This window comes from Meriones unguiculatus, chromosome 1 (genome assembly GCF_030254825.1).
Source record: "Meriones unguiculatus strain TT.TT164.6M chromosome 1, Bangor_MerUng_6.1, whole genome shotgun sequence".
NCBI classification, from domain to species: Eukaryota; Metazoa; Chordata; class Mammalia; order Rodentia; family Muridae; genus Meriones; species Meriones unguiculatus.
In genome coordinates this window covers 194,951,729-194,975,432 of record NC_083349.1, presented here as the reverse complement: position 1 = coordinate 194,975,432, position 23,704 = coordinate 194,951,729, and the positions used below count along the sequence as shown (strand labels likewise).

The window sequence follows — 23,704 nt, the reverse complement described above, 5'->3', positions numbered from 1 at the left end:
AAGGGAAAAGACTGGCAAGATATCTACAAAGTGGTCCTCTCTATATCGCTTCCCTCAAATTACCAGGTCTAGTCAACTAACTACCAATACCCAAATTCAGAACCATTGTCACCTTTCTGATATACTCCTGGCTTTAGCTTTATCCTACTTTTAATCTGCTCTAAAGTAACTTTTAAAATGCAAATCTGGACATTTTGGTCCCTAACTTCAAATCCATCAATAATTTATCTGATAAATATAATTACCATCAAAATTTAGTAACATAGTTGTAGCTCAGAGAGTCAATCAGAATATTATTTTAGATACACTTCTCTGTATAAGTTCAATACAAAAAAAGAATCATCAGAATTTTTTTCAAATCATGAAAATTATTTATATATATATAACAGCTGAAACACTTGAAATAAAAGCTTGCAGCAATTTTTGGAAAAGGACTGAAAATAATCCAAGTCCATCAAAATGAAATGCTATATAGCCAGTAAATAAGGTTCATTTATGCCTACTATTGCTGAATGACCTCTATGACTTAGCAGTATTATGTGAAAACAGAACCATTTGTGTGCACTTTGTGTATCTGAAGAATGTTAAGTAGAAAACCGGCACGGTGGCTCACACCTGTAGTCCCACACTCGGAGAGGCAGAGGCAGAGGCAGTTTGAGACCAGCCTAGTACACAATTCAAGCCCAGGACAGCCATGGCTACACAGAGAAACCCTGCCTCAAAAAAAAAAAAAAAAAAAAAAAAAAGTAAGTAGATATAAGGTAGATATAAGTGTGGAAATGCTGGAAATATGGAAATATGACCCCATATCATGATAGTTATAGAAGCTGAAATATAGAAAATGAGTGACTGGAAAAAGAGAAACTTTTTACTACATTATTCTTCTGAACATTTTGACTTCTAAACAGTGTTAGTATCTATACTATCAATTAATTTTTCTCCCTATATTACATGCACACCCACACACACAAAATGGAAAAAAACTTAAGTACTAACTACAGAGATATTATTATCCCTCACGCTTACATAAACATTAAAATTACACACTTAACACTTAACATTAGATTTCCTTCTTGACTTCTCAGGAGTACAACTTCAACAAACATTTTAGTCGATATTTTACTACTTTGAAAAAGCTGTTAGCAATGGCTTCAACACTAAATGACATTACACTAGCTTCTTGGAGAAAACAGCAGTACTGGGCAGTAAAAATTACTAAAATGACCTTAGTCTTCAGGGGTTAAGAACAGCTACAAATCCTGTTTTTCTAACAAGTTCAAAAACAACAAATCCAAAACTCCTCTAGTTAAAACCCACGTATCTGTATAGATCTATGAAGAGGTGAGACTATATGACATACTATATGAAGATTGGTTATCTTCTTTGGAGTAACGCAACTTAGTCCTTAGAGAAAGGCCCCAAATGTGAGCTTTAGACTGGTTCTTTCGTTCTACTGAAGAGACAAGATGAGGAGCAAGCTGCCCGACCTTGTAACGGACCGAATGCCCTCCCTCTCTGGGCTTCCACACTCTTCCCTCTCTTTTCCTTTCAGCAGCCAGCCCAGAGGTTCCAAACACAGGTCTCAGTCTGACCCCCTTAAAATACACTGGACTGAGTAAATAACCCTTCAAGTTTTCCTGGGAATTTCTTTTCGACCAAAGAAAGGATCCCGACTGGGTAGCAAACAGGTAACAAGGTTTGCTCGTGGAGAAGTCTTCTAGAGAAGCTGCACCAGAGCATGGGGAAGATCCCGAACTCTGACGGAGATTCGAAGGGCTGACCAGAGACCTACTGGGTAGGAGCATCGTGACATTGGGGCTGTCTGAATGCTTGGACGGATAGGGGAGAAAGCTAGAAAACTCGGCTGGAAGGAAGCTGCAAAGAGGGTCCCTAGGAAGATCTGGGACGTCGCAATGGATTAGGAAGCAGCAGTGGCCTTGGCACCTGGACTGGGACCCGCTCGGACGTAACGGTGTCCAGAGGCTCCAGGCAGGGTCCTAAGAGAGGCTAAAGCAGAGGTGGAAGGGGCCAGTGACACTGCCCAGAGTCGCCCGGGTGGCTGGGGGGCAGAACGGTGTCCGGCCAATGAAAGGCATGAGGGGGTTAAGAGCCTGGGGGGTCCGGGCCGCCCTCCGGTCGGCGAGGCTCAGGGGCAGAGCGGCTCGCGGGGCGTCTCCGCCGAGCGGGGCGGGGCAGCCCTCCGGGAGCCACAGAGCCGAGCGGAGCCGTGGGCCGGGCCAGGCCGGGCGGCAGGGCCGCTGGTGCCGGGGCGGGTCTTACCTCGGGCCGCGCCGCGGTGGCCGCCGCGGCCCCTTCCTCTCGGGCGGCAGCCGCTCCCCACCTCGGGTTCCAGGGTCAGGCGGCGAGCAGCGGCGGAGGCCGAGGCCGCCGGGGGTCGGACGGCTCTGCGCGGGTGGGCCCGCCGCCTCAGGGTCCGAGCGAGCGGCGTCCGCGCATCCCCCGCCCTGTCAGAGAGACTCCGCCCGGCCTGGGCAGCACATCCCCCGCCGCACCCCGCCCGGGAGCACGCGCCGCAGCGGCCGCCTCGACCGCGCTCTCCGCTCCCGCCCGTGGCACCGAGACCTCCGCCGCAGCCCCTCCCGGTCCCGCCAGGACTTTCCGTCAACCACCGCCAACTGCCTCCGCGCCCCCGGTCCGCTCGGGCCCGCGCGCCCCCGGCCCCCGCTCACGCGGCCCCGCCCCGCGCGACTCTCCGGCAGCCGCCAGGCAGGCGCGCGCGCACTCGCCTCCCACGCCCCCTGCTGCCAAGCCCGGGACAGCCCCACCCGGCCACGCCTCCGCACGTGACGGCGCCGGAGCGCGCTGCGTGCGCCTGCGCGGACACGCCCCTCTCCCCCGCCCCCGAGTGGCCCCGCCTCCCCTTTCCTTCCTCACTTTACGGCCGTGCCGAGAACTCCGAGTTAGACTCTCTCTCTACTACTAGATGGAAATGTCGTAAGGCCGGAGAGGCACGCTCTGGGTTTGCGACCTTAGTTCTCACTTTCCGGCCAGTACGGAGATCCCTGAAGGCTGGTTGGGTTGGTGAGGCCTGAGGAATAGGTAAGGAGCCTCCTCCCTGCTTGGGTTTGCCTCAGTCTGTGGAAGCCGCGGGTCGCCTGGCGGCCCACGGAGACTGTAGCGCACCTGAGCCCCCTCCCCGGTCTGCGCTGGCATCTCAGCGCCTCCCCTTTTCCACACACGCACGCCCCTCCCCCTCTCGTCCCCGCCCCCGTGCCCAAGTATTTCTTTCCATTCATTCCGCAGACTTTTCACTGAGTCGCTTCTGTGCTGTAAATCCCAGCATACCAAAAGAAAATGAAATAATCTCAGCTTTTCGAAGCGCTGTGGTGTAGGGAGCAAAGAATCCGCAGTGAAAACACAGTGAAATGACACGGGGTGATCTGAAGACAAACTAGGGCTCCATGACGGCAGAGGACTTTTCCCAGGTGACTTCCAGGCCTGCCGAGAACTTGTGTTAGGACCCTGGCGAGCTTTACTGGTCAGAGAAAAATGGGAGTAGAGAATGGCCAGTACAGAAGCTTGTGACAGGGACCTAGAGGAGTAAAAAGCAAGAGGATTGCCATATACCTACTAAAAACCATGCAGGTAGACTTCCATTTAAAGCAACAGCCTGCGTGGCGAGTTTGAGGCCAACCTGGAGTACTTGGCAAAATCTTAGTCACAAGGAAAAAGAACTTAACAACTAGTGAAAGAAATGAAGAACCAGATGTAGGTGCAAAGGGTCTTTTTAAAGTTGACAGATTATCTGAGTTGGCTGGCCTGTAATCCAGCTCCTGAAAGTACAAGGCAGTTAGATCGCCAAATGGGAAGCCAGTGTGAACAGATTTTAAAAAGAAAAGAAAAAGGCAGATGTGGCGTTTAATCCCTACATTTGGGAGCAGAGGCAAGCCAGCCCAGCCTGTATAGAGTTTCAGGCTAGCGGGGGACACACAGTGAAACCCTGTCTCAAAAAATAAAAGAGTAGTTTACCTCAGTAGAACAAGCACTAGACTCTGGGTTCTGGGTCAGTCCTTCTTTGGGGGCTTGAGGGAGAGAAAGGGAGGTGACAGGGTGACATGGAACCCGAAAGTGAATGACTGAAGGGTGAGGAAGGGTACAGAACAACAGCAGTAGAACACGAGCCTGTCCATTAGAATCACCTGGGTTGCTTTTTTTTTTTTTTCCAGTAAAACTAGTACCATTGGCAGCCCCTTCCCAATAGTCTATAGCTCACCAGGTGACTAATGGTAAGTGTAGAGTACCACGGAACTACGCAAAAGGGAAAGAGGAGAGCTGGGGACAGACAAATTGAGGGAGTTGATTTTGCAACCTTAAAATTTGAGTCCTTTGACAGCAAAGAGTTGAAGATGAGATGAGAAGCTTGAGCAGATATTGAAAGAAAAAGCTGCTCTGGGAACTGAGAGAAGGGGAGCCACTACTGCCTTTCCAGGCAGGACAGTCCCATGTCCATGGGAGAAGAGGTGTGTAGGCAGCAGACTCTGTGCCTAGTGCCTTAGGCTTGCTAGCAGTGTTCTACCGCTGAGCTGTGTCACCAGCCCTCTTTCTGCTTTTCTGCTGTTTCTTCTGGTTTTTGCAACAGGGCCTCACCGAGTTGCCGAAGCACACCTTGAATTTGTCCTGTAGCCTAGACAGACCTTACATTTTCAGATCCTCTCTGTATGGGCCACAGGTTCTGCTTCCCATCCCCAATTCTAATCAAATCCACCTCAGTTACAGACCCTTCCTCTTCCTGGTAACCAGATTTTATAAGCTGTATGTCCAGTCTCAGAGCTCAAGATCCATCCACATTTGTATTCCCCCTGAAAAACAGAGATGAGCCGATTATGAGATTCTGCGCCCAACATCCGCCCAACTCCCACTAGGCATTCCTGTACACTTGACAATTCTAAGTGTCTTGCTCATTTATTAATATACGAACAAGATATAAAGATGTTTAAAACAGCCCTCTTAAAATCACACAATATTGAGGAAAACAGAGTTTTAAACAAAGAATAATTCACTTGGCAGTCAGAAAAGAGCTGTATGAGGTAAACACCACGAAAGCATGGATGCTGTATATTAATTAAGGTTAAGCCAAAAAAACCTGTCTTTCTGCCTCCAGATAAGAATGTTGTCTGATAAGGCTAGAGCATGGTATGAAGAGTAGGGGTGGGGGAAAGATAAAGATGATAAAATGTGTGAACATATTATGAGGAGCCTTGAATTCCATGTTATAGGACTTATCTACTAAATGGCAAAAATCTCTTAACCTCTTACAGTCTGGATCTTTTTGGCAGTTTGGTCTGTCAACCTGTTCTCTGAAAATTCACTTAAATGTATACATTAAAATGCATAGACCTGAGAAACCAATATTAAGTACTTAAACGCCTTAAAATATGCAGTGTAGTTCCAGATGTGCTTCTTTCTGCGTTAACTTCACCTGGCCACAGACCTAGTTACATAATGTCAAAGGAGTGAGAGGATAAGCTAGATCGGATACCTGCAACAGCTTTAATGTGTGAGAATGCCAGATTTCTACTGACAAAAACAGACTATTAATACAATGATTGTCTACAATTATTGAGGAAAATGCTAAATTTGAGCCAGGATGAATTGAAAATAAAGGCACATCCTCCCCTCCCTGCCCAGGCCAAGCTCTTAGAACCCTTAAATTTTAATCACATCCTGATTTATGAATCCCCAGTTTCAAAAGGGGTAGAAATGAAATGACTAGATAATAAACTAATTTTGAAAAATTAAATTAACACTTGATGCTCAATAGGGTATTGAATGTCATCTGTATTACCAGCACTTGAGGGTAAAACTGAAGGATCCCAGAGAGCTTACAGCTGGCCTAGGCTACATAATGTTGCTCTGTCTCAAACAAATAAACAAAAAGAACAACCACTACCACCACCACAACAAAACAAATAGGAAGATGAAAGGAAGGAAAGAAACAAAACAAACCTGTATTAGGAAAAAAGTACATCTCCAGTATGGATCAACTCATATTTTATGTGGCTAAGAGGAAAGCCCAGTCTTTAGCATCACTAATTCTCCACTATTGTTGGTGTCGTTGTAAAGTGATCACCTGACCACATGCTCAAAGATATCAATAATGGCTTCTCGATCAGATTGCGTCTCTGTATGTATGTGTTATTCATTTTGGACTTGAAAATGAACCTTTTTCTTGTGTGAAGCCATCCTACCCTACACGAACCAGATCTCATCTGATTTCAGAAGCGAAGCAGGGTCAGACCTAGTTAGTACTACGATGGGAAGCCACTTCTCTTCTTGCCAATCCTTTCAACCCCTAAAATGAGTAAAACTAACAAAAAGATCCTCAAAGCCCAGATAACCTATTTCAGACACCAGTCAGTGTACCTGCTCAAATGTAACTGCTCAGTGTAACTGCTCAAATCCCAGTTAGTACCCGAATTATGTGCTTAGTATAGTCAAAATATGAATGTAGCATTTCAGTATGACTAATCAGAATGAGTGAAGTTCCTTAACTTCCAGAGCCAGGTTCTATGAGAGGCCATCTTCTTTAGCATAACTAGCCTAAACTGACTTTCTGTCCAAAACAGACTAAAACCTCAAGCTCTGTAGAGTGTGAGGTTCTGGTGTTTGTCCCCTTTGTGAGGTGGGGGATGGTAACAAGACTGATATCAGAAATAACACTAAAAGCTAGTGAAGCTTTTGTTTTAAGTTTATTTGTTTTTATTTTATGTGCATTGGTGTTTTGCCCACATGTATATCTGTGTGAGAGAGTAAGATTCCCTGAAACTGAAGTTTATAGACATTTGTGAACTGTCATGTGGGTGCTGGGAATTGAACCCAGGTCCTTTGGAAGAGCAGCAAGTGCTCTTAACCTCTGAGCCATCTTCTCAGCACCACTAGTGAAGCTTTTTTACAAATTTTATTACTTACAGAAAATCTCCGTAAGGTCCTTTCTCTAACTTCCAATTAAATTACTACCTCTTCCATAATTATCTGTTAGAAAGATACTATATCATACTCAGGACATCAAGAAACCTTCAGTTGTCTCAATTATAGCTATTATCTTGAGAATCTGTATTATAGGTTAAAAAATCTTAGTCCTGCCTTCTCTGATGGCCAATGAAATAAAGCCCTTTCAGAGAGGTCTGATAAACTCAGTTCCTCTGAAACAGAGGCTTGGGAATTTTTAGCCTTAGCTCCTTTCTCACAAATTTGTTTTGTTTTTGTTTGTTTGTTTGTTTTGAGACAGGATTTTTCTGTGTAACAGCCCTGGCAGTCCAACTCACTCTACACCAAGCTGGCCTTGAACTCACAGAGATCTGCCTGCCTCAGCCTCCCGAATGCTAGGATCAGAGGCATGTGTTACCAATCCCTGGCCTCTCACAAGTATTTTTGTAACAATTTTTAAGTTTACATTAACAATTTAACTAAATGACTCAAAATATTTAGCCCTATTTAATATACTTGGCCCTACTTGGTCCAGTATTGTGTAAGTGGCTGGTTGGTAGGTTTTCTGGTTTGTTGTTGGTTTGTTTGTTTGTTTGTTTGGGGTGGTTTTTGGGTTTTTTGTTGGTTTCTGTTTTTGAGCAGGGTCTCACGAATCCCAGACTGGTCTTGAATTCACTATGTAGCTGAAGCTGACCTTGAGTTCCTAATCCTCTTGCCTCTGACTCCCAAGCATTAACATTTAAAGACAAATTGCTAAGGCAGAAAGTTCTATGTATCATGACTAGATCCCATTAAAGTCCTTATTTTCCTTTCAGCACAAAAACATGATTCTGTTATTCATTAGCTATTTACTAAAGCCCTACTATGTGCTGTGTAACTCCAGTAATTGGTTAATTGGTTACCTCTTAACTACGAGGCTTTGAATTTTACACAAAAATAACATTAAAAGATGGCCCAGGCATGGTGGTGCATACCTTTAATCTCTGTAAGTTCAAGGCCAGCCCAGGTATGCAGTGAGTCTAAGACAGGACCACATAGAGAGACCCTATCTCAAAAAAAAAAAAAAAAGCTACGGGCATGATGGCACATGACTATAATACTATCTCTTGAAAGGTACAACAATCATCAGTTCAAGGTCATCTTAAGCCACATTACAAGTTCAAAGCCAGTATGAACTACACAAAATCCTAACCCCCAGTAAAGGATTTAATAGTACTTTATACATACTAAGTTTAAAGTAAAGACAATCATAAATTGTACTCTTGAAGTCAGAATGCTAAATGGTGAATAAAATGCCTTTCGTAGTTCATAACATCTTTTGTGTGTGAGTGTGTGCTAGGATTGAATTTAGTGTCCAATGCTGCCTTACAAATGCTTGCCCACTGCATGCACTGCGTCCCTGACCTGTTTTGTTTGGTTTTGTTCCTAAATTGCCTCCCTACACTGACCTCCAATTTGGGACTCTAGGCATGTGAACTATGCTCAGCTACAAATATTCTCTTATTTACATTATTTTGGTGTACCTTTCTCTAGGAGAAATTTTTCAGTGTGGAATTTCTGGGCTTAAGGATGTATATAAAAGTTTGCTAGCTACTGCTAAAGCTGCTTTTCTAAAAGAACTAATTACTCCAGGAGTGCAGTTTCCCCACATATTTCCCTCTGTTAGAGACGACTAGTGTTATTTATGTTTCTCCCTATAGGGTAAACTAACCCTAGCCCCAGTTAAAAAAGTAGATGCACAGGGGTTTCACCTGCGTGTCTGTGTGCAGTGTGCATGCAGTGCCCTCGGAGGCAAGAAGAGTGTCAGATCCCCTGAAACTGGAGCTCCAGATGATTGTGAGCTGGCTTGTGGGTGCTGGAGAATCAAATCCAGGTCTTCTAGAGGAGCAGGCAGTCCTCTTCACTGCAGAGCTGCCCCTTCTGCCTCTGGTTGTTTGTTTATTTTATTTTTCTTGGTTACACAGAGAAAAATACAGATCTGTGTATGTCTCTGTGTAACAGCCCTGGCTGTCCTAGAACTCACAGAGCTCTACCTGCCCCTGCCACCCAAGTGCTGGGATTACAGGCTACTACACTGCACCCTGCCTTGCCTTTATTTTTTAAGCCCCTTCTCTTCAGTGAAGAAAATTGAGAGCCTCCTGGTGTTTTCTTAATTTTATTTTTTGTCTATCTTTATAACTTAGATCTGGAGCCAGGCATAGTGGCACACGCCTGTAATCCCAACACTCTGGGCAGCAGAGGCCACTGGATCTCTGTGAGTTCAAGGCCAGCCTGGTCTACAAAGTGAGTCCAGGACAGCCAAGGCTACATAGAGAAACCCTCAAAAAAGCTAAAACTAAATAAATAAAATAACTTAGATCTGTTTTGTTAATTTTTGTCTTTTCCTTTTTCCTTTTTAGGAACTATTTTCTTATGGACATTGCAGATACATAGTTTAAATATATAGCAAATATTTTCTGTCTTTGTTATTTGAAGATTTGTTTATGCTGTTTTTACCTGTGTCTTACATTTTTTGCAGGTATTTCTGTTATTCTCCTGCTATATAGCTTGAGTTTATGTATTTGTTTTACTCATATAGGAAGAATCAAATTATTTAGTGTTGTGTTGGTTTGAATGAGAATGGCCCCCCAGAGACTCATATATTTGAATACTTGGTCTCCTGTTGGCAAAACTGGGAAGAGTTAGGAAATATGGCCCTAACAGAGGAGGTGTGTCACTGAAAGTGGGTTTTGAGATTCAAAAGGCCATGCCACTTCCAGTTAGCTTTCTCTTTCTCTGCCTTGTGGTTGTGTCTCAAATAGCCCTCAGCTGCTGCTCCAGCCCCATGATTCCCTGCCTGCTGCCATGCTCTCTGACATGACGGTCCTGGACTCTCACCCTCTGAAACTGTACCCTAAATACATTCTTCTGTAAGTTGCATGGTCATGGTCACAGCAATAAAAGGTAACTAAGATAAGTAATGCTTTTAGAACTTTGGGGTTTTGTTTTGTTTTGTTTTGTTTGCTTGTTTTGGTTTTTCTAGACGCTGTTTCTCTGTATAGTCCTGGATGTCCTGGGCTTCCTTTGTAGACCAAGCTGGCCTCAAACTCACAGAAATCCACCTGCCTCTGCTTCCTGAGTGCTGGGATTAAACACATGTGCCACCATTCCTGGCAGAACTTACTATTTTGTGTTTAGGTTTTTTTCCAGTTGAAACTTTTTTTAAGTTTTGAGGAGCTTATAAATCACCGTGAACCCAGGCTAGAGTTGAACTCATGATTCTCCTGTGCATCCTCAGTGCTAGAATTATAGGCATGTGCTGCCACACCCAGCAGCTGCAGAATTTATATTTAGGCTTTTGAAGTCCAATTTTATCTTCTTCGTCACCCTTACAAACCAGTTTACATTCTCAAGCTGATTGAGAATGCCATCTTGGGCTGGGGAGATGGCTCAGTAAAGCACCTGCCACAGAAACACAAATACTTGAGTTCAAATCCTCAACAGCAACGTAAAATAGCAGGCATGGTAGTGTGTGCTTGGTAAAAAGTCAAGAGGATGTCTAGTTCTTACTAGCCAGCCAGTCTAGCCAAGTCAGTGAGAGGTTCTGTGAGAGAGCCTGTCTCAAAAATAGGTGGCAAGCAATTAAGGAGAACACCCAACATTGACCTCTGCCCTCTACCTACACACACACACACACACACACGTATACACATACAAACACATATATACCACACAAAAGTCTTCCCACTTAATGTTACTATCTTAAATGTACTTGTTCTTGCATTAAATTTTCATATTCCAAGAAACCTATAGCTACATGAAATAGCTATATAAAATTTATTTAAATTACTAAACAGTCTAAGCTTACCTTGAACTTTCTCTGTAATCCAGGCAGCTCTAATTTACCTCTTGCCCTAGCTTTCATGCATCAGAGATTATAGGTCTAGACCACCAGGCCTGACTACCCATGCTATGCTAGCCATTGATAGCTATTTTTACTTATAAAACAGTGAGAGGAGAGCCTTAGTATTAAAGAATAAGTTCCAAAGGATCATCTGGTCTGCATGTCTGGTCCAAAGCATAACCAAGTGGCAGGCTCAGCAGATAAAAGTACTTGCCTCCAAGCCTGATTGATTTTAATCTCCAAGTCTCACTTGGTGGAAAGAAGAAACCAACTCCCAAAAGTTGTCTTCCTCTGACTTCCACATGCATGCCATGACATGCATGTCCCCAAACACACACTAAATAGTAAATGTAATTTTAAATGTTCTTTTGTTTGTTTTTGTTGTTTGAGACAGGGTTTCTTTGTGTAGCCCTGGCTGTCCTGGAACTCATGCCGTAGGCCAGGCTGTCCTCAAACTCACAAAGACCCGCCTTCCTCTGCCTCCCAAGTGCAGATGTTTAAATGTTCTTAAATGAGAGTGAGGCCAGGTATGGTGGCACACGCCTTTAATCCCAGCACTCAGGAGGCAGAGGCAGGCAGATCTCTGAGTTTGAGGCCTGGTCTACTGAGTGAGTTCTAGGACAGGAGAGCTACACAGAGAAACCATGTGTTGGAAAACAAAAATTGCTTTGTGACAATTTTGTGTTCCTAAGAAATTTTCAAAATAGATTTCTCTATTTTACTAAGGTAAAATATTCACTTATTAAATCTCTCCAGTTTGTAAAACATTGAAAATAAATGAATGAATAAAATCTAATCTTTGTATTTGAGAGTTATATAACTTGGTAATTTTTTTTTTTACAAAACACCTTATACAAATCTCCAATAATTTAAGCTTCCTTTAAGAGAAAATATCTAACTAGAGGAAATGGAAACAAACAAACAACAAACAAAACTTGAGTTTTCTTTTTTTTGGTTTTCAGTTTTTGGTTTTTGGAATTTCTAGGCAGGGTTTCTTGAACTCATTCTGCATGCCAGCATGGCCTGGAATTCAGAGATTAGCCTGCCTCTTTCTCCCAAGTACTAGGATTAAGGGTGTGAGACCTGGCTAGACCTAACCTTCTAATACTTGTAAGCATCAAACTATTTTCAAATGTTGTTTTTGAAATATCTTCTCCTCTGAATATAAGAATTTTGATGATGTAATAGTTATCTAGGAATACCTTATTATTTCTATCTTGCTGATATTTCATCTTATATTGACAAATACCCTATGATAAAAAGAAGTTGTATATTAATAGTCCTATTTTACGGAAGAAGAAATTGTGATTTATAAAAGTAATTTCCTTATGGCTACAGAGCTGATAAAGTACGTAACCAAATCTGTAAGTGTTTAGGTTGAAGATTCAGAGTCCTTTTCTTGGCTCGGGTAGTTTGACCTAAGCCTAGGTTTAGTTCTATTTTCATTAGAATTTAAGGAGTCGAACTGTCATCGACATGCTGTATGAAATCAAATCAATCTTTGGTCTACATTCTTGATTTCTTTTCATTTGTGTGTGTGTCTGTGTGCACAGGTGCAGAGAAGTGAGCGTCAGACCCCTTAGACTTAGAGACACTTATGAGCGGCCCAGTATGTATGTGGGACCTGCACTCCAGACCTCTGATAGAGCGGCCAGTGCTCTTAATCTCTTCACCTCCATACTAGAGATTTAAAACTCAGACAAAACACAAAAGTTTGCCCTGTTTTCTGGTGCTGGAGATGAGATGCAGGGCTGTATGCTAGGCAAACACTCTGTCGTTGAGCCAGTCCCCAGCCCACAAAAGCAATTGAAATAAAATTGGAGCTTCACTGGCTATGATGGCGCATTAAGGAGGCGAAGGCAAGAGGATCAGCCCAAATTTGGGGCCATCTTAGGCTACATGAAACCTCGTGTCAACAAATCAGTAAGTTAGTAAATAGAAAAGAGCCTTTGACTCTGAAGGGACTTTTGAGTGATTGGAATGAAGTAGGAGCAGATGGAGTGTAGACAGACACAGGTCAGAAGATGATTAGCTAGTAACTGGTAACAGACTGAACACCATGTGAAGCCTTGCAGTCACTTCCTCCAAGGCTAGGCAGACTGTCAATTTGAGTACTTTTCTCACATGCTTATTTATACCCCTAACTGGCTGTTAAGCTGGGGGTCATAGTAGCTAGCAGTTAGACAGCTCAGATGTTTGCCAAGTTGTATATCCTGACATTTCACCCCTACGCTGTAGTTATTGATGGTATAAAGTGGTTCTCAACCTTCCTAATGCTGCAACCCTTTCATCCAGTTCCTCTTGTTGGGATGACCCCCAACCACAAAATTATTTAGATGCTACTTCATAACTGTAACTTTGCTACTGTTATGAGCTGTAATATAAGTATCTGATATGCAGGATCTCTGCTAAGCAACCTCCAAAGGGGTTGGAACCCACAGGTTGAGAACTACTGGTATAAAAGTGTCCAGGAAGCCTGGCTTGACACATGTGTAGCCATGCCCCTTTATATAAGGTCTTTTTCTATCAAGCCCAAGTGCTTAGCCTCCACAAGTAGCACTTGACAGACTGACTGCGGTGTCATTTGTTGTCAGGACAGTTTTTTTAAACAGTGGTATTAGAACTTGTACATCTCTCATAAAGATTGTGTGGAGAACACAAATTATGGTATAACAATTTATGAAGATCTCTTGAGGAAAAAAAAAAAATACCATCAGAGCCTAAAGTGGTGGCTCGTGCAGACAGGATCGCTGTGTGTTGGAGGCCAGTGTGGGCGACATAGCGTTCCAGGCCACCCTGCCGCAAACATAAACAGCAAAGCTATCAGATCTTAAAACAAAGAATGCCGTTACCTTATGGACATTGTGAATATTTAACTCTCTGGCTAGCTGCCAAAAAGCTTAGAGCCAAGTTTGAGGCTCACCCATAACCAGTGTGCTCTATGCCTCGTTAACTTCACTCCTGACTCCAGTTTGTCTGAACTCAAGTTATTCTTTCTTCTTCCCTTTTTTTTTTTTTTTTTCTAGTTGGCTTGCTTTTGTGCTGTGGACTACCACTGAGCTGCTCTCCTAGCATTGTTACTCTTTTTCAGTAAAAACTTAATTTCTACTTGGAAGGCCAATGAAGGAGGATTACCACAAATTTCAGGCCACCCTGATCCACATAGCAAGTTTCAGACCAGCCAGGGCTACTTTTGAGAATTTGTCTCAAAATGTTTTTTTAATCTCTTAATTTATGGCATTCCATGTATACAAAAATACATGTAGTTTCTCATAAGCAGCTTCACTGGTTTTTAAGTCATTCAGGTTATCACATGCTGTGTATATATATAAAACTGTCTTGTAGCTGGGTGGTGGCGCACACCTTTAGTCCCAGCGCTCGGAGGCAGAGGCAGATGATTGCCGTGAGTCTGAGGCCAGGACAGACAAGGCTACACAGAGAAACCCTGTTTCAAAAAGCAAAAACAAAAATATCTTGTACACATCAGTAATCACCTCATTTTACTTTACTTTAACATCTTTAAAAAATAATAATAATGTTTCTCTGTATAGCCTTGGACTCGTTTTGTAGACTAGGCTGGCCTCAAACTCAGAGATCTACCTGCCTCTGCGTCCCTGAGTGCCAGGATTATAGGCATGCACCACTGTGCTCAGGTAACATTTTTCTTGAAAGGTATTTTTGTACAGCTTTTTGTGGTTTTGATTTGGTTTGGTTTGCATTATCAAGACAAGGTTTCTCTGTTGTAGCCTTAGCTGTCCTGGAACTGGTTCTGTAGACCAGGTTGGCCCACCTCTACCTCTTGAGTACAGTGACTAAAGGTATGCACAACTGCCCAGCTTTGTATGGTTCTGATTACATGGAATTGGTTCTATCAAACTTGTATGGCTTTTTGTAGTATAATCAAATGGTGCAAAAGTAATTGATCTAATGGTTAGATTGGTGTCATAATTCCATGTTCTCATATTAAGCTTTGTTTTATTCTTTCAGTCTCCTGTGATCCTTTTCCTGATCTGTGGTTTTACAAGTACTGCTGAGTGGCCAGCTCAGTGCACAGCAGTTAACAGTTACCTCAGTTGAGTCTGTAGGCTCAAGTAAACCATCTGCTACACTTGCAGATTTGCTTTTGTTATGTTAGTATAGCCTCAGCTGTTCACAGCATATTAATCCCATGAGACACTGTGTCTGTGTTTCCTCTCAGTTAACCAGCCTGTTATTTAAACAAGTGACTGTGAATGGGTGTTTTGTTCCAGCCCTCATTTGCTATAATTGGTTTGTAATACTAGTTGGATTTTCTGATTGTATCTATGGTGTCATCTAGTTGATAGCATGAATATTATGTGTACAACTTTTTTAACCTTTAAGTTCTGGGCTTCCTTGATGGACGCTTTTAATCCCAGCACTCAGAAGACAGAAGCAGATGGATTTGTTTGAGTTCAAAGCAGGCCTAGTCTACATAGTGAGTTCCAGACCAGCCAGGTCTATATAGTGAGAGCCTGTCTCAAATAAGTAAACTCTGGTTATCTTCAAAGAAAGTTAATTGGCCTTCTTTGCAGCTCTGAGTTATGTAATGCTCTTTTTACCAGTGACCAAAATCAAGACAGTGGGCCAACAAAATAGGGACGCAGCCTGGTCACCTGAAGACAGTGCCCTGCACCCACACTATGGAAGGAGAAAATCAGCTCCTGCAGGTTGTCCCTGAGCGCCACCAGTGCATCAGGGCATGCACATCCAAGCACACACAGCAGATAAACATAAACAAGGACAAAACCATTTAATGCAAAACAATACTAGCAAATCAGTATTAAAAACTAAGGCTCAAGTCAGGAACCCAGATTCCTATGCCAATATCTATCGGAATATCAAAGAGCTTCTGACAGACATTATAAATAGGAATACATAGCCTTTACCCCATGTTTAAAGGAAATAAGCAAAAACATAACTCAAGCCTAAAGCTGGGCCCAATTAGGAATGGGTTTCCTTTGTGTTGCTTTATCTGCATGGTTTTCTGTTCTTGAAATCCCCACACCTTTTAACTGCTGCTATCACCATTGTATGAAAGGAAGAAGAAATATTTTATCTGTTTAAAATTAATATTGTAATGGAAATTCTTCCCTTTGGTAATTAGTAACTTTTTTCTTCAGACTCCGAATTCATCTTTAATCTAAAAGTAATTTGTTGGTAGCATACACATTATCTTATTGAGGCAGGATCTCGTGTTAATTGTTGTTATCATACATTATCATATTGAGACAGAGCCTTGTGTAGCTCCAGCAGACCTCAGACTTACTCTGTAGCTAAGAGTGGCCCTGAGCTCCTTCCGCCTCTCCCTCCGACATGTAGGGATTACAGGCGTGTGCCACCACGCCTGGTTTTGCATAGTCATTAGAGTCAGAATATTTACTGCTGTGGATTTTGGCAAACATCAGCTATAATTTTAACCAGTCTCTACATTTAAAAATAATATTAAAATTCTCTATTGTCTCCGAAATTTTTCATTTTCATTCTAATTGTTAACATCTAGTACATAAGCTAAAGTTTCTTTAGTGTGTTCTTTTTGTTTGTTTGTTTTGTGTTTTTATTTATTTATTTTGATTTTTCAAAGCAGGGTTTTTCTGTTTATCCCTGGCTGTCCTGGAACTTGCTCTGTAAACCAGGCTGGCCTCAAAGTCAGAGATCCACCTGCCTCTGCTTTAGAGTGCTGGGATTGGAGGCCTGCACCACCACTGCCTGGCTTTAGTGTTTTATGATGTCAGCATTGATGGAAATTTTTTATTAAAAACTTTATAATTATATGTCATATTTCCCACAATCTGTAAGAGTTGTACTGTTTATAACCCAGTATCATGTTCCACAGTAAATGCTGTCTTCTGATTCTTCTTCAGCCTCTGGAGTTTCCGAGAAGCCGTGCTCAACCCAGGATGGACCCTGTGGTCTTGAGTTACATGGACAGTCTACTGAGACAGTCAGATGTCTCACTATTGGACCCGCCAAGCTGGCTTAATGACCATATTATTGGGTTTGCTTTTGAATACTTTGCCAATAGTCAGTTTCATGATTGCTCGGACCATGTGTGCTTCATCAGCCCTGAAGTCACCCAGTTCATTAAGTGCACCAGCAACCCTGCAGAGATTGCCATGTTTCTTGAACCCCTGCGTCTTACCCACAAACAAGTTGTATTTTTAGCCATTAATGATAATTCCAACCAGGCAGCTGGGGGTACCCACTGGAGTTTGTTAGTTTATCTACAAGATAAAAATAGCTTCTTTCATTATGATTCCCATAGCAAAAGCAATTCAATCCATGCAAAGCAGGTAGCAGGGAAACTGAAAGCTTTCTTAGGGAGCAAAGGAGACAAACTGGTCTTTGTGGAAGAGAAAGCGCCAGCTCAACAGAACAGCTATGACTGTGGGATGTACGTGATATGCAACACCGAGGCCTTGTGTCAGAACCTCTTTAGACGGCAGCCAGAGTCCCCGCTGCAGCTACTCACCCCGACATACATCACAAAGAAGCGGGCGGAATGGAAAGATCTAATTGCCAGGCTTGCTAAAAAAAAAGAAGGAGCTACTGAAGAATGCTTGTGATGTTTGAAGTCTCCTCTTTCTGCCTTTCCCTATGTGACAGCATCAGTGCCTGAGGGAAAAACACTAGTAGAAGAAAGTTTACTATGCCTGCTTCTTTGTTGTTTTGAAAGAATGTCATCCTCTGCGTTATCTGAATGGGAAGTTCACTTTAGCCCTGAGGAGAGCAGTGTGTTCTGTGAAACCGGCTTGAGCTTCTGTACCGAAACCTTACAAAAAAAAAAAAAAAACCTCATTATACAGTGTCAAATAAGAGTCTTCCTTTCTTGTTGGTATAAAATTAATTCCCTTTTCGTCTCCCTTCCTTCCTCACTGGCTTATCCCAGAAAAGAAGTGAGTTCTAAGGCAAACCAATGACATACGAAATCTAAAAACATGCCATAAAGAAAACAGCGGAAGACCCAAAATCGTGTTGCCCAGCCATGGTGAGAGGTGTCTGACTGGAAGTAGATCATGACTAACTCCACTTATGGCCTTCATATTATAAAAACAAGGCATTCTCTGATAGAAAACTATCCCATCTGCAAATAGTTAATAAAGATGACTGTAGCTCATCTTCACCTGATTCCCGAGTGCTTTAAAATAAATGGCTGTGGACTGGGAACAGAACTTTGAGGTAGAGCACCTGCTGTGTTGTACTGGAAGCCCTGGACTCAATTCCAACCTACAGTTAAAAACACAAACACTAGTGTGTGCTGCATCTCTTGGTCAGCTCAGTGATTGGGTAAATTGGCTCCTCCAGATTAATAATGCCTTTTCCTTAAGCATGTGCATATTCCCTCATTTTTTTTCTAACATGCTTTGGTTGTAGAACTCACAGTTGATCACTAACCAAGATCAGCTGTTATTTCAAGACATGTTTCTCCTTTGGGTAGCTATAGCTTTTACATTAATTTGGCAGAGATGTGTTCAGTTATGGCATGGTAATCTCCAGACTATTGATGTTATGAAACAGAGGCCGTTTATTTTAAAAAAGTAAAGAAGTCACCTTTCTCAAACTTCATTCAAAATGCAGACACTAGAGTTTTAAAAGATGGAACCAAGTGTAAAGAGAAATACTCTCCCTCACAATGCTATTGATAAGGGTTTTGTGTTGTTGTTTTCAGTAATTTACACAAAAATTGGACAGACACATTAATTAGGTACCTGATGACAATTTGTAATGCATATGGGATGTAAAAACCAACGACGTGATTCACCCACTGAAACTGACTTCAACTACTTCTCCACTCTAACCCTGATCCCAGCCTTCATGACCCAAAATACCCTTTCCTGTCAGCAACCAGAGAGGTAGTTACTCAGTTCCTTGGAGCCAGGAAGGGGAAGATGGTAAAAGTGTAGAAGCACAGGCTACAGAAGCTGCTTCAGTAAAACAGGATCTGAAACAAGTTAGAAAAAGGAAAACAAGTTTCCATTTCAAGTTAGTATGTTTCAAACCAAAAGACTTAATGAAAGATATGAGGCAGAAAAAATCTTAGAAATTGGCAGTGAGCCTTAGATGAAACAACAGCATAGGGACAGTGGTTGCTTATAGGCCAACAGTGGAGATAAAGACAGCAAAGCAGTGTCATTTCAGTGACTGTTGACTTAGGCAGCTGATCTAGACCATCAGAGAATCTACCCTCTCTGGGGAAACTTGTCTTTCTGATAATACAAAGTATGCTTGTTGGCTTAAATATCAGATAGACTCCCATTTAAGCATATGAGAGCAGTCTTACCTAATGCCCTAAGAAATGAATTATTTTTTTAACTAAACTACTAAGATTTTCTTTAAAAATATAAAAATGTATTCTCTTTTTCCAAATACATCATATAGTTGAAACCAAGCCACAAGTTAGTCTCTTTTTAAAATATGAGTAGGCTTGGAGAGATGGCCCAGAGGGCTAAGATGTGTGCCACCAAACCTGAGGACCTGGATTTGATCTCCAGGTCCTACTTAGTAGAATTGGCTCCTTGTAAATTGTCCTCTAAGTGTAAGAAAATCTTGAATGTATCATTTGAAAGTGTTGACATTGTAAATTACAGGGGGGTTTGAGACAGGATTTCTCTGTGTAGCCCTGGCTGGCCTTGAACTCACAGAGATCCACCTGCCTCTGCCTGGCCTTTTAATCTTTTTGTTTGTTTGTAAATAACAGAGTTTGAGCTGACACCATATTATTTCACTAGATAGCAGGATAGTCCATAAGCTATAAAACCTTCTCAACCATACACCATTAATGATATACTAATAATACTATACTGCTAATAATATAAATATATTAATAATACTAATTTAATATAATACAGTTTTGATTTCAGATATCCTATTGTGCTGCCCCATAAATATATTAAAATTTGCCCAACCTGGGTCTCAATATGAAGTTGAGAAGTTATCATATATAAATTCAACATTAGCTGGTAATGTATATAGTAACATATATACATATATAAGTGTGTGTGTGTGTGTGTATATATATATACATATACACTCTACCTTGGCCATACCTTCAACCCTATTGTTTATTTTTTCACTTTGGGTTTTGGGGTTGGGTTGAATTTTTTTTGTTTTTTTGAGAAAGGACTTCTCTGTGTAGCTGTAGCTGGCCTGGAACTCAGGTCTGCCTGCCTCTGCCTCCTGAATGCTGAGATTAAAGGTCGTGTGTGCCACCAAACCTAGCTCTCTCTCTCTCTCCATATGATTCTCATAACCCTAGTCATTCTAGAAGTCACTATTTAGACCTGGCTGGCTTCAAACTCAGACAGAGGTCCACCTGCCTTCTCTGCCTTCCAAATGCTGAGATTTTATTTTATATTTTTTTGAGTCAAGGTTTCACTTTGTAGCCCAGGCTAGCCTGAAGCTCACTATATAGCTAATGCTGGCCTGGAACTCACAGCAGTTCTTTGGCCTCAAGGCCCCAAATTCTGGGATTAAAGAGTAGAACCACCATGCCTTGCTAATTTGAGATTCAGGGCAGCTCTGTGGAACAATGCTCGTGTGTTTAGGTGAGTGTGATGAGGACTGACTAGCAGTGGGAAACATGACAGACACTGAAATAAGCATTACTTCCCTCTGTCATTCTTTCTCCTTGCATTTTAAAAACCAATAGCAAGTTTCAAAAACTTTGTTTTAGCTAGGCATGATGGTGCAGGTCTCTAATCCCAGCTCTTCAGGAAGCTGAAAGGGGAGGGATGCAAAATACAAGGCCAGAAAAGAGGCTGGGCAGTGGTGACTCATTCCCTTGATCCCAGCATTTGGGGGCAGAAGCAAGTGGATCTCTGGGAGTTAGAGGCCAGCCAGGTAAGTAAAAGGGGACTGGGTATGATACAGTTCAGTGGTAGAGCACTTGTCTGTCATGCTTTGAGGACCCAAGTTTGGTCCCTAGTTTTCTACGGATACAAACAAAATTAAAGTTAGACTGGCTGCAGTTAGAAGCAGTCGATGAGTCGCATGTAGCAGGCACTCAGGAGGCAGGGGCAGGAGGGCCTCTGCGTCCCAGGACAGTCGTGAGGAAATAGTGAGGCACTGTCTCAACAATTTTTTTAAAGCCTGATAAGTACTACTAAGTTCAAACAAGAAACTTACTCAAGTACAGTAAATGCTAACAAATAACCCACATAGCATACTGCGTTACGCAGTTAAGTACTTGAGATACCCATAAAAATGTATGTGCACATATTGCTGTATTTTAAAGTACTAGATACATTATAAAGGTTTTTACACATATATAGTCATCTTTTACTGATGCCTTTTTTTTTTCAGGGATGGGGAAATTGAGACAGTCTCTCAGCCCGGGCTGGCCTAGAGCTTGCTCTGCAGTCACACCTGGGACTGGAACCTCGGGTGCTCAGGCCTCCACCTCTAGAGGATGAGATACAGGTAGATGCCTCCACTCCTGCCTAATCTCACTTGTTCTCATGTCTTCTTTCCAGGTGTCACTATTCCCATTTTATAATAAACTCAAAGAATGTTAACCATGCCACCTGTGTCTCCTCACATCCTGCGCACCTAACCCTCCCCCACCTGAGAAAGCAAGGCAAGAAGTCCTTGCTCGAATAACTTCTAATGCAATCTTGCTTTCCTTTCGGAATTTAACATGTTCTGCTGGTGTGCTGCAGAAACTAGCAGTAACTGCCACATAACTGTTAGGCAGCAGAAGCTGGGTAGGAACTGGCTTTGTTTTATACATTAGGTCATCGTTGGACGAGCTCCTGATGTCGATGTACTGATCTAAGGTTCTGGAAAAAGCCCTACTGTACACTTCCTATTTTAAATGGCCCTTCATATTTTTTATATATGAAAGATGGGGAATATAACAAGAACAGACATCTGGAGAATCTATTAAAAGGGAAGGGGGGACTTTAGGGATGTGTCAAAAAATCAAGACTCAGCAAAGATAAAGTGTTTTACACAATGTAAGGAAAACTAGTCACCAAGTTCCAACAAGAGGTGGAATTTCCATTAAGGAAAATGAAGTGTTAAATGTACTTAAATAAAATGTGTCTTGGGTCTAGAGAGGTGGCTCTATGGTTAAAAGCACTTACTGTTCTTGCGGAGGACCCAGGTTTGATTCCCAGCATCCACATGCATCATGGCTCATCACCATTGGTAACTCCAGCTCCAAGGATCAGATGCTCTCCTCCGAATTCTGCTGGCACCAGGCACATGTGAGGTACACATACGTATATACACTTTTATAAATAAAATGCAAGTGTTCTTGAGTAAGAGGCAACTAACGTGGCCGTGTGTCCTTTAGTGCCCATGGTAGGGGTGAGTTTTTATTCTGGGGGGAAAAATTACTTTTAAGTCCGGCAGTTTGTGTTAAAAGGCAAGAGAAGGGCAGCTCTCTGGATCGGTTTCCTTCACATACTAGCACCTTAGCAGTCCATGTGGAGGACGGGCCCTCTCCCCACAGGGCAAGCTTAGACAAGATTTCTGAACTAGTTCTGACCCAGGCTCTGCTCTTCCGGCCAGCTCACAGCACTCTCTCTGCACAGGGCTTCACTCTCCTTTACCCTCAGCCCACACACCCCTCATGACCCTCAAGCTAAGGCCAGTCTCCCCATCTGTGGACAAGGACCTCACACAAACAATTCCTTCATACACACATCATTGGCCTTTGCTGGTGCCTGGCCAAGAGCTTTAAAGCCATGAAGACACCTCTAAATACTAACTTCTCCCTCTAAATACTAACCTGTTACTTCCTACTTTGACAGCCTCGTCCAGGGTGTCTATACTAGGCTCTGTAACTGCTTTCCTCCCTCCCAGTTCTCAACCCACTTTAACCTGGCTTCTGCCCCAGTTCCTCCACAAATGACCCTCTCTACTAGTTCTTATTTTATTAGCAGAGTCAGTAACGCCAAGCCCTCCTTCTCACACCACTCTTCCTTAACTAAGGCAAGACCCAGGCTTCTCTCCACTGGTCACTTTCTTACTTGCAGTTTTATTTCCACAGCCTGTGTCCTCAGGGTTTAGTCCCACAGTCCTCTTCTCGCCACACACTTCCTACACAAACCACTACCAAGACCAAAGGCAGATTTTGGCACATCAGACCTACCCTCCTCTCCTGACCTTCGACCTGTATATCCATGTACCTACTGCACATCTTCACTTGGGGATTCCATAGCATCCCCTCCAATTACCAAACCCCAAGCCCAGCTCATCTTTCCCATCCAGCCTGAAGTGAAGTCACCCTTGACCTTTTCTCTCACACTCCACATCCACCAGCCTTCTAGTCCTGTTGATTCTACATGTAAATATCCTGTAGCTCATTATTTCTCTCTCTGTCTGTGTCTCTGTCCCCAACCCCTCCATTCCAAACAACAACTCTCACACCAGGTTTGGTGATAAACACCTGTCACCCCAACACTTGGAAAGTAGAGGTAGAAGGACCATTGCAAGTTTGAGCCTGTTCTGCTCAGTGAATCCCAGGCCAGCCTGAACTACAGAATGGCAGCCTGTCTCAGAAAGACAAAAATGAAACTGAGAAGACAGCCACTCTCCTGTGTAACGGTTGAGCATCTTCGAAAGTGTCTTCCACTCTCCGGCCCCCCAGACTCTCCTCCACTCTGTCTTCAGCAGAAACCTGGATGATCTGGTCCTCCCTACCCACATCGCCTCCTCACCAGCCCCTCATTCTTATCTGAGACCCCCTGTCCTTATTCTGTCTGACACACAACATTCTTTCCCCTAAGTCTTTCACACAGGACTGGGTTTGCCTCAGTAGTAGAGTGCTTGCCTACCTACCTCACATAAGGTCCTAGGGTAGGGGCAGGGAGGACAGGAGGGGAGTGAGCACCAGCCTCTACTGGTCCT

General features: G+C 42.8%; 2 protein-coding genes across 10 annotated transcripts in view; one reads left to right on the top strand and one right to left on the bottom strand.

The window, feature by feature from the left end:
• Myo9a (myosin IXA) overlaps positions 1-23,704 on the bottom strand; it is a 223,638-nt gene that overhangs the window by 192,058 nt on the left and 7,876 nt on the right. For 3 of the 6 annotated variants that reach the window (XM_060375381.1, XM_060375395.1, XM_060375398.1), the window contains exon 1: positions 2,281-2,626. The exons of 1 other annotated variant lie outside the window; for it this stretch is intronic. The gene's annotated coding sequence lies outside the window, so the exon portion shown is untranslated. Of the gene's footprint in view, positions 1-2,280; positions 2,628-23,704 lie in introns of those variants that run through there. 2 more of the 6 variants (XM_060375373.1, XM_060375386.1) reach the window with 1 other exon arrangement.
• Positions 2,917-21,872, top strand: Senp8 (SUMO peptidase family member, NEDD8 specific). 4 transcript variants are annotated; one of them, XM_060375350.1, is made up of 4 exons: positions 2,917-3,060; positions 9,750-9,891; positions 14,578-14,649; positions 16,714-21,872. In XM_060375350.1, the coding sequence occupies exon 4, from the start codon at positions 16,750-16,752 to the stop codon at positions 17,413-17,415; it is 666 nt and encodes a 221-aa protein (XP_060231333.1). In that variant the 5' UTR covers positions 2,917-3,060; positions 9,750-9,891; positions 14,578-14,649; positions 16,714-16,749; the 3' UTR covers positions 17,416-21,872. The 4 variants fall into 4 exon arrangements, with proteins under 4 accessions (XP_060231333.1, XP_060231351.1, XP_060231329.1 ...); XM_060375368.1 differs by lacking the exon at positions 14,578-14,649 and having other exon boundaries at positions 9,750-9,857; XM_060375346.1 differs by lacking the exon at positions 14,578-14,649 and having other exon boundaries at positions 16,714-17,415.

What these genes read in the sequence shown, in the direction of transcription:
- Senp8 (XM_060375368.1), top strand. Translation starts at nt 16,750, where the DNA reads ATGGACCCTGTGGTCTTGAGTTACATGGACAGTCTACTGAGACAGTCA.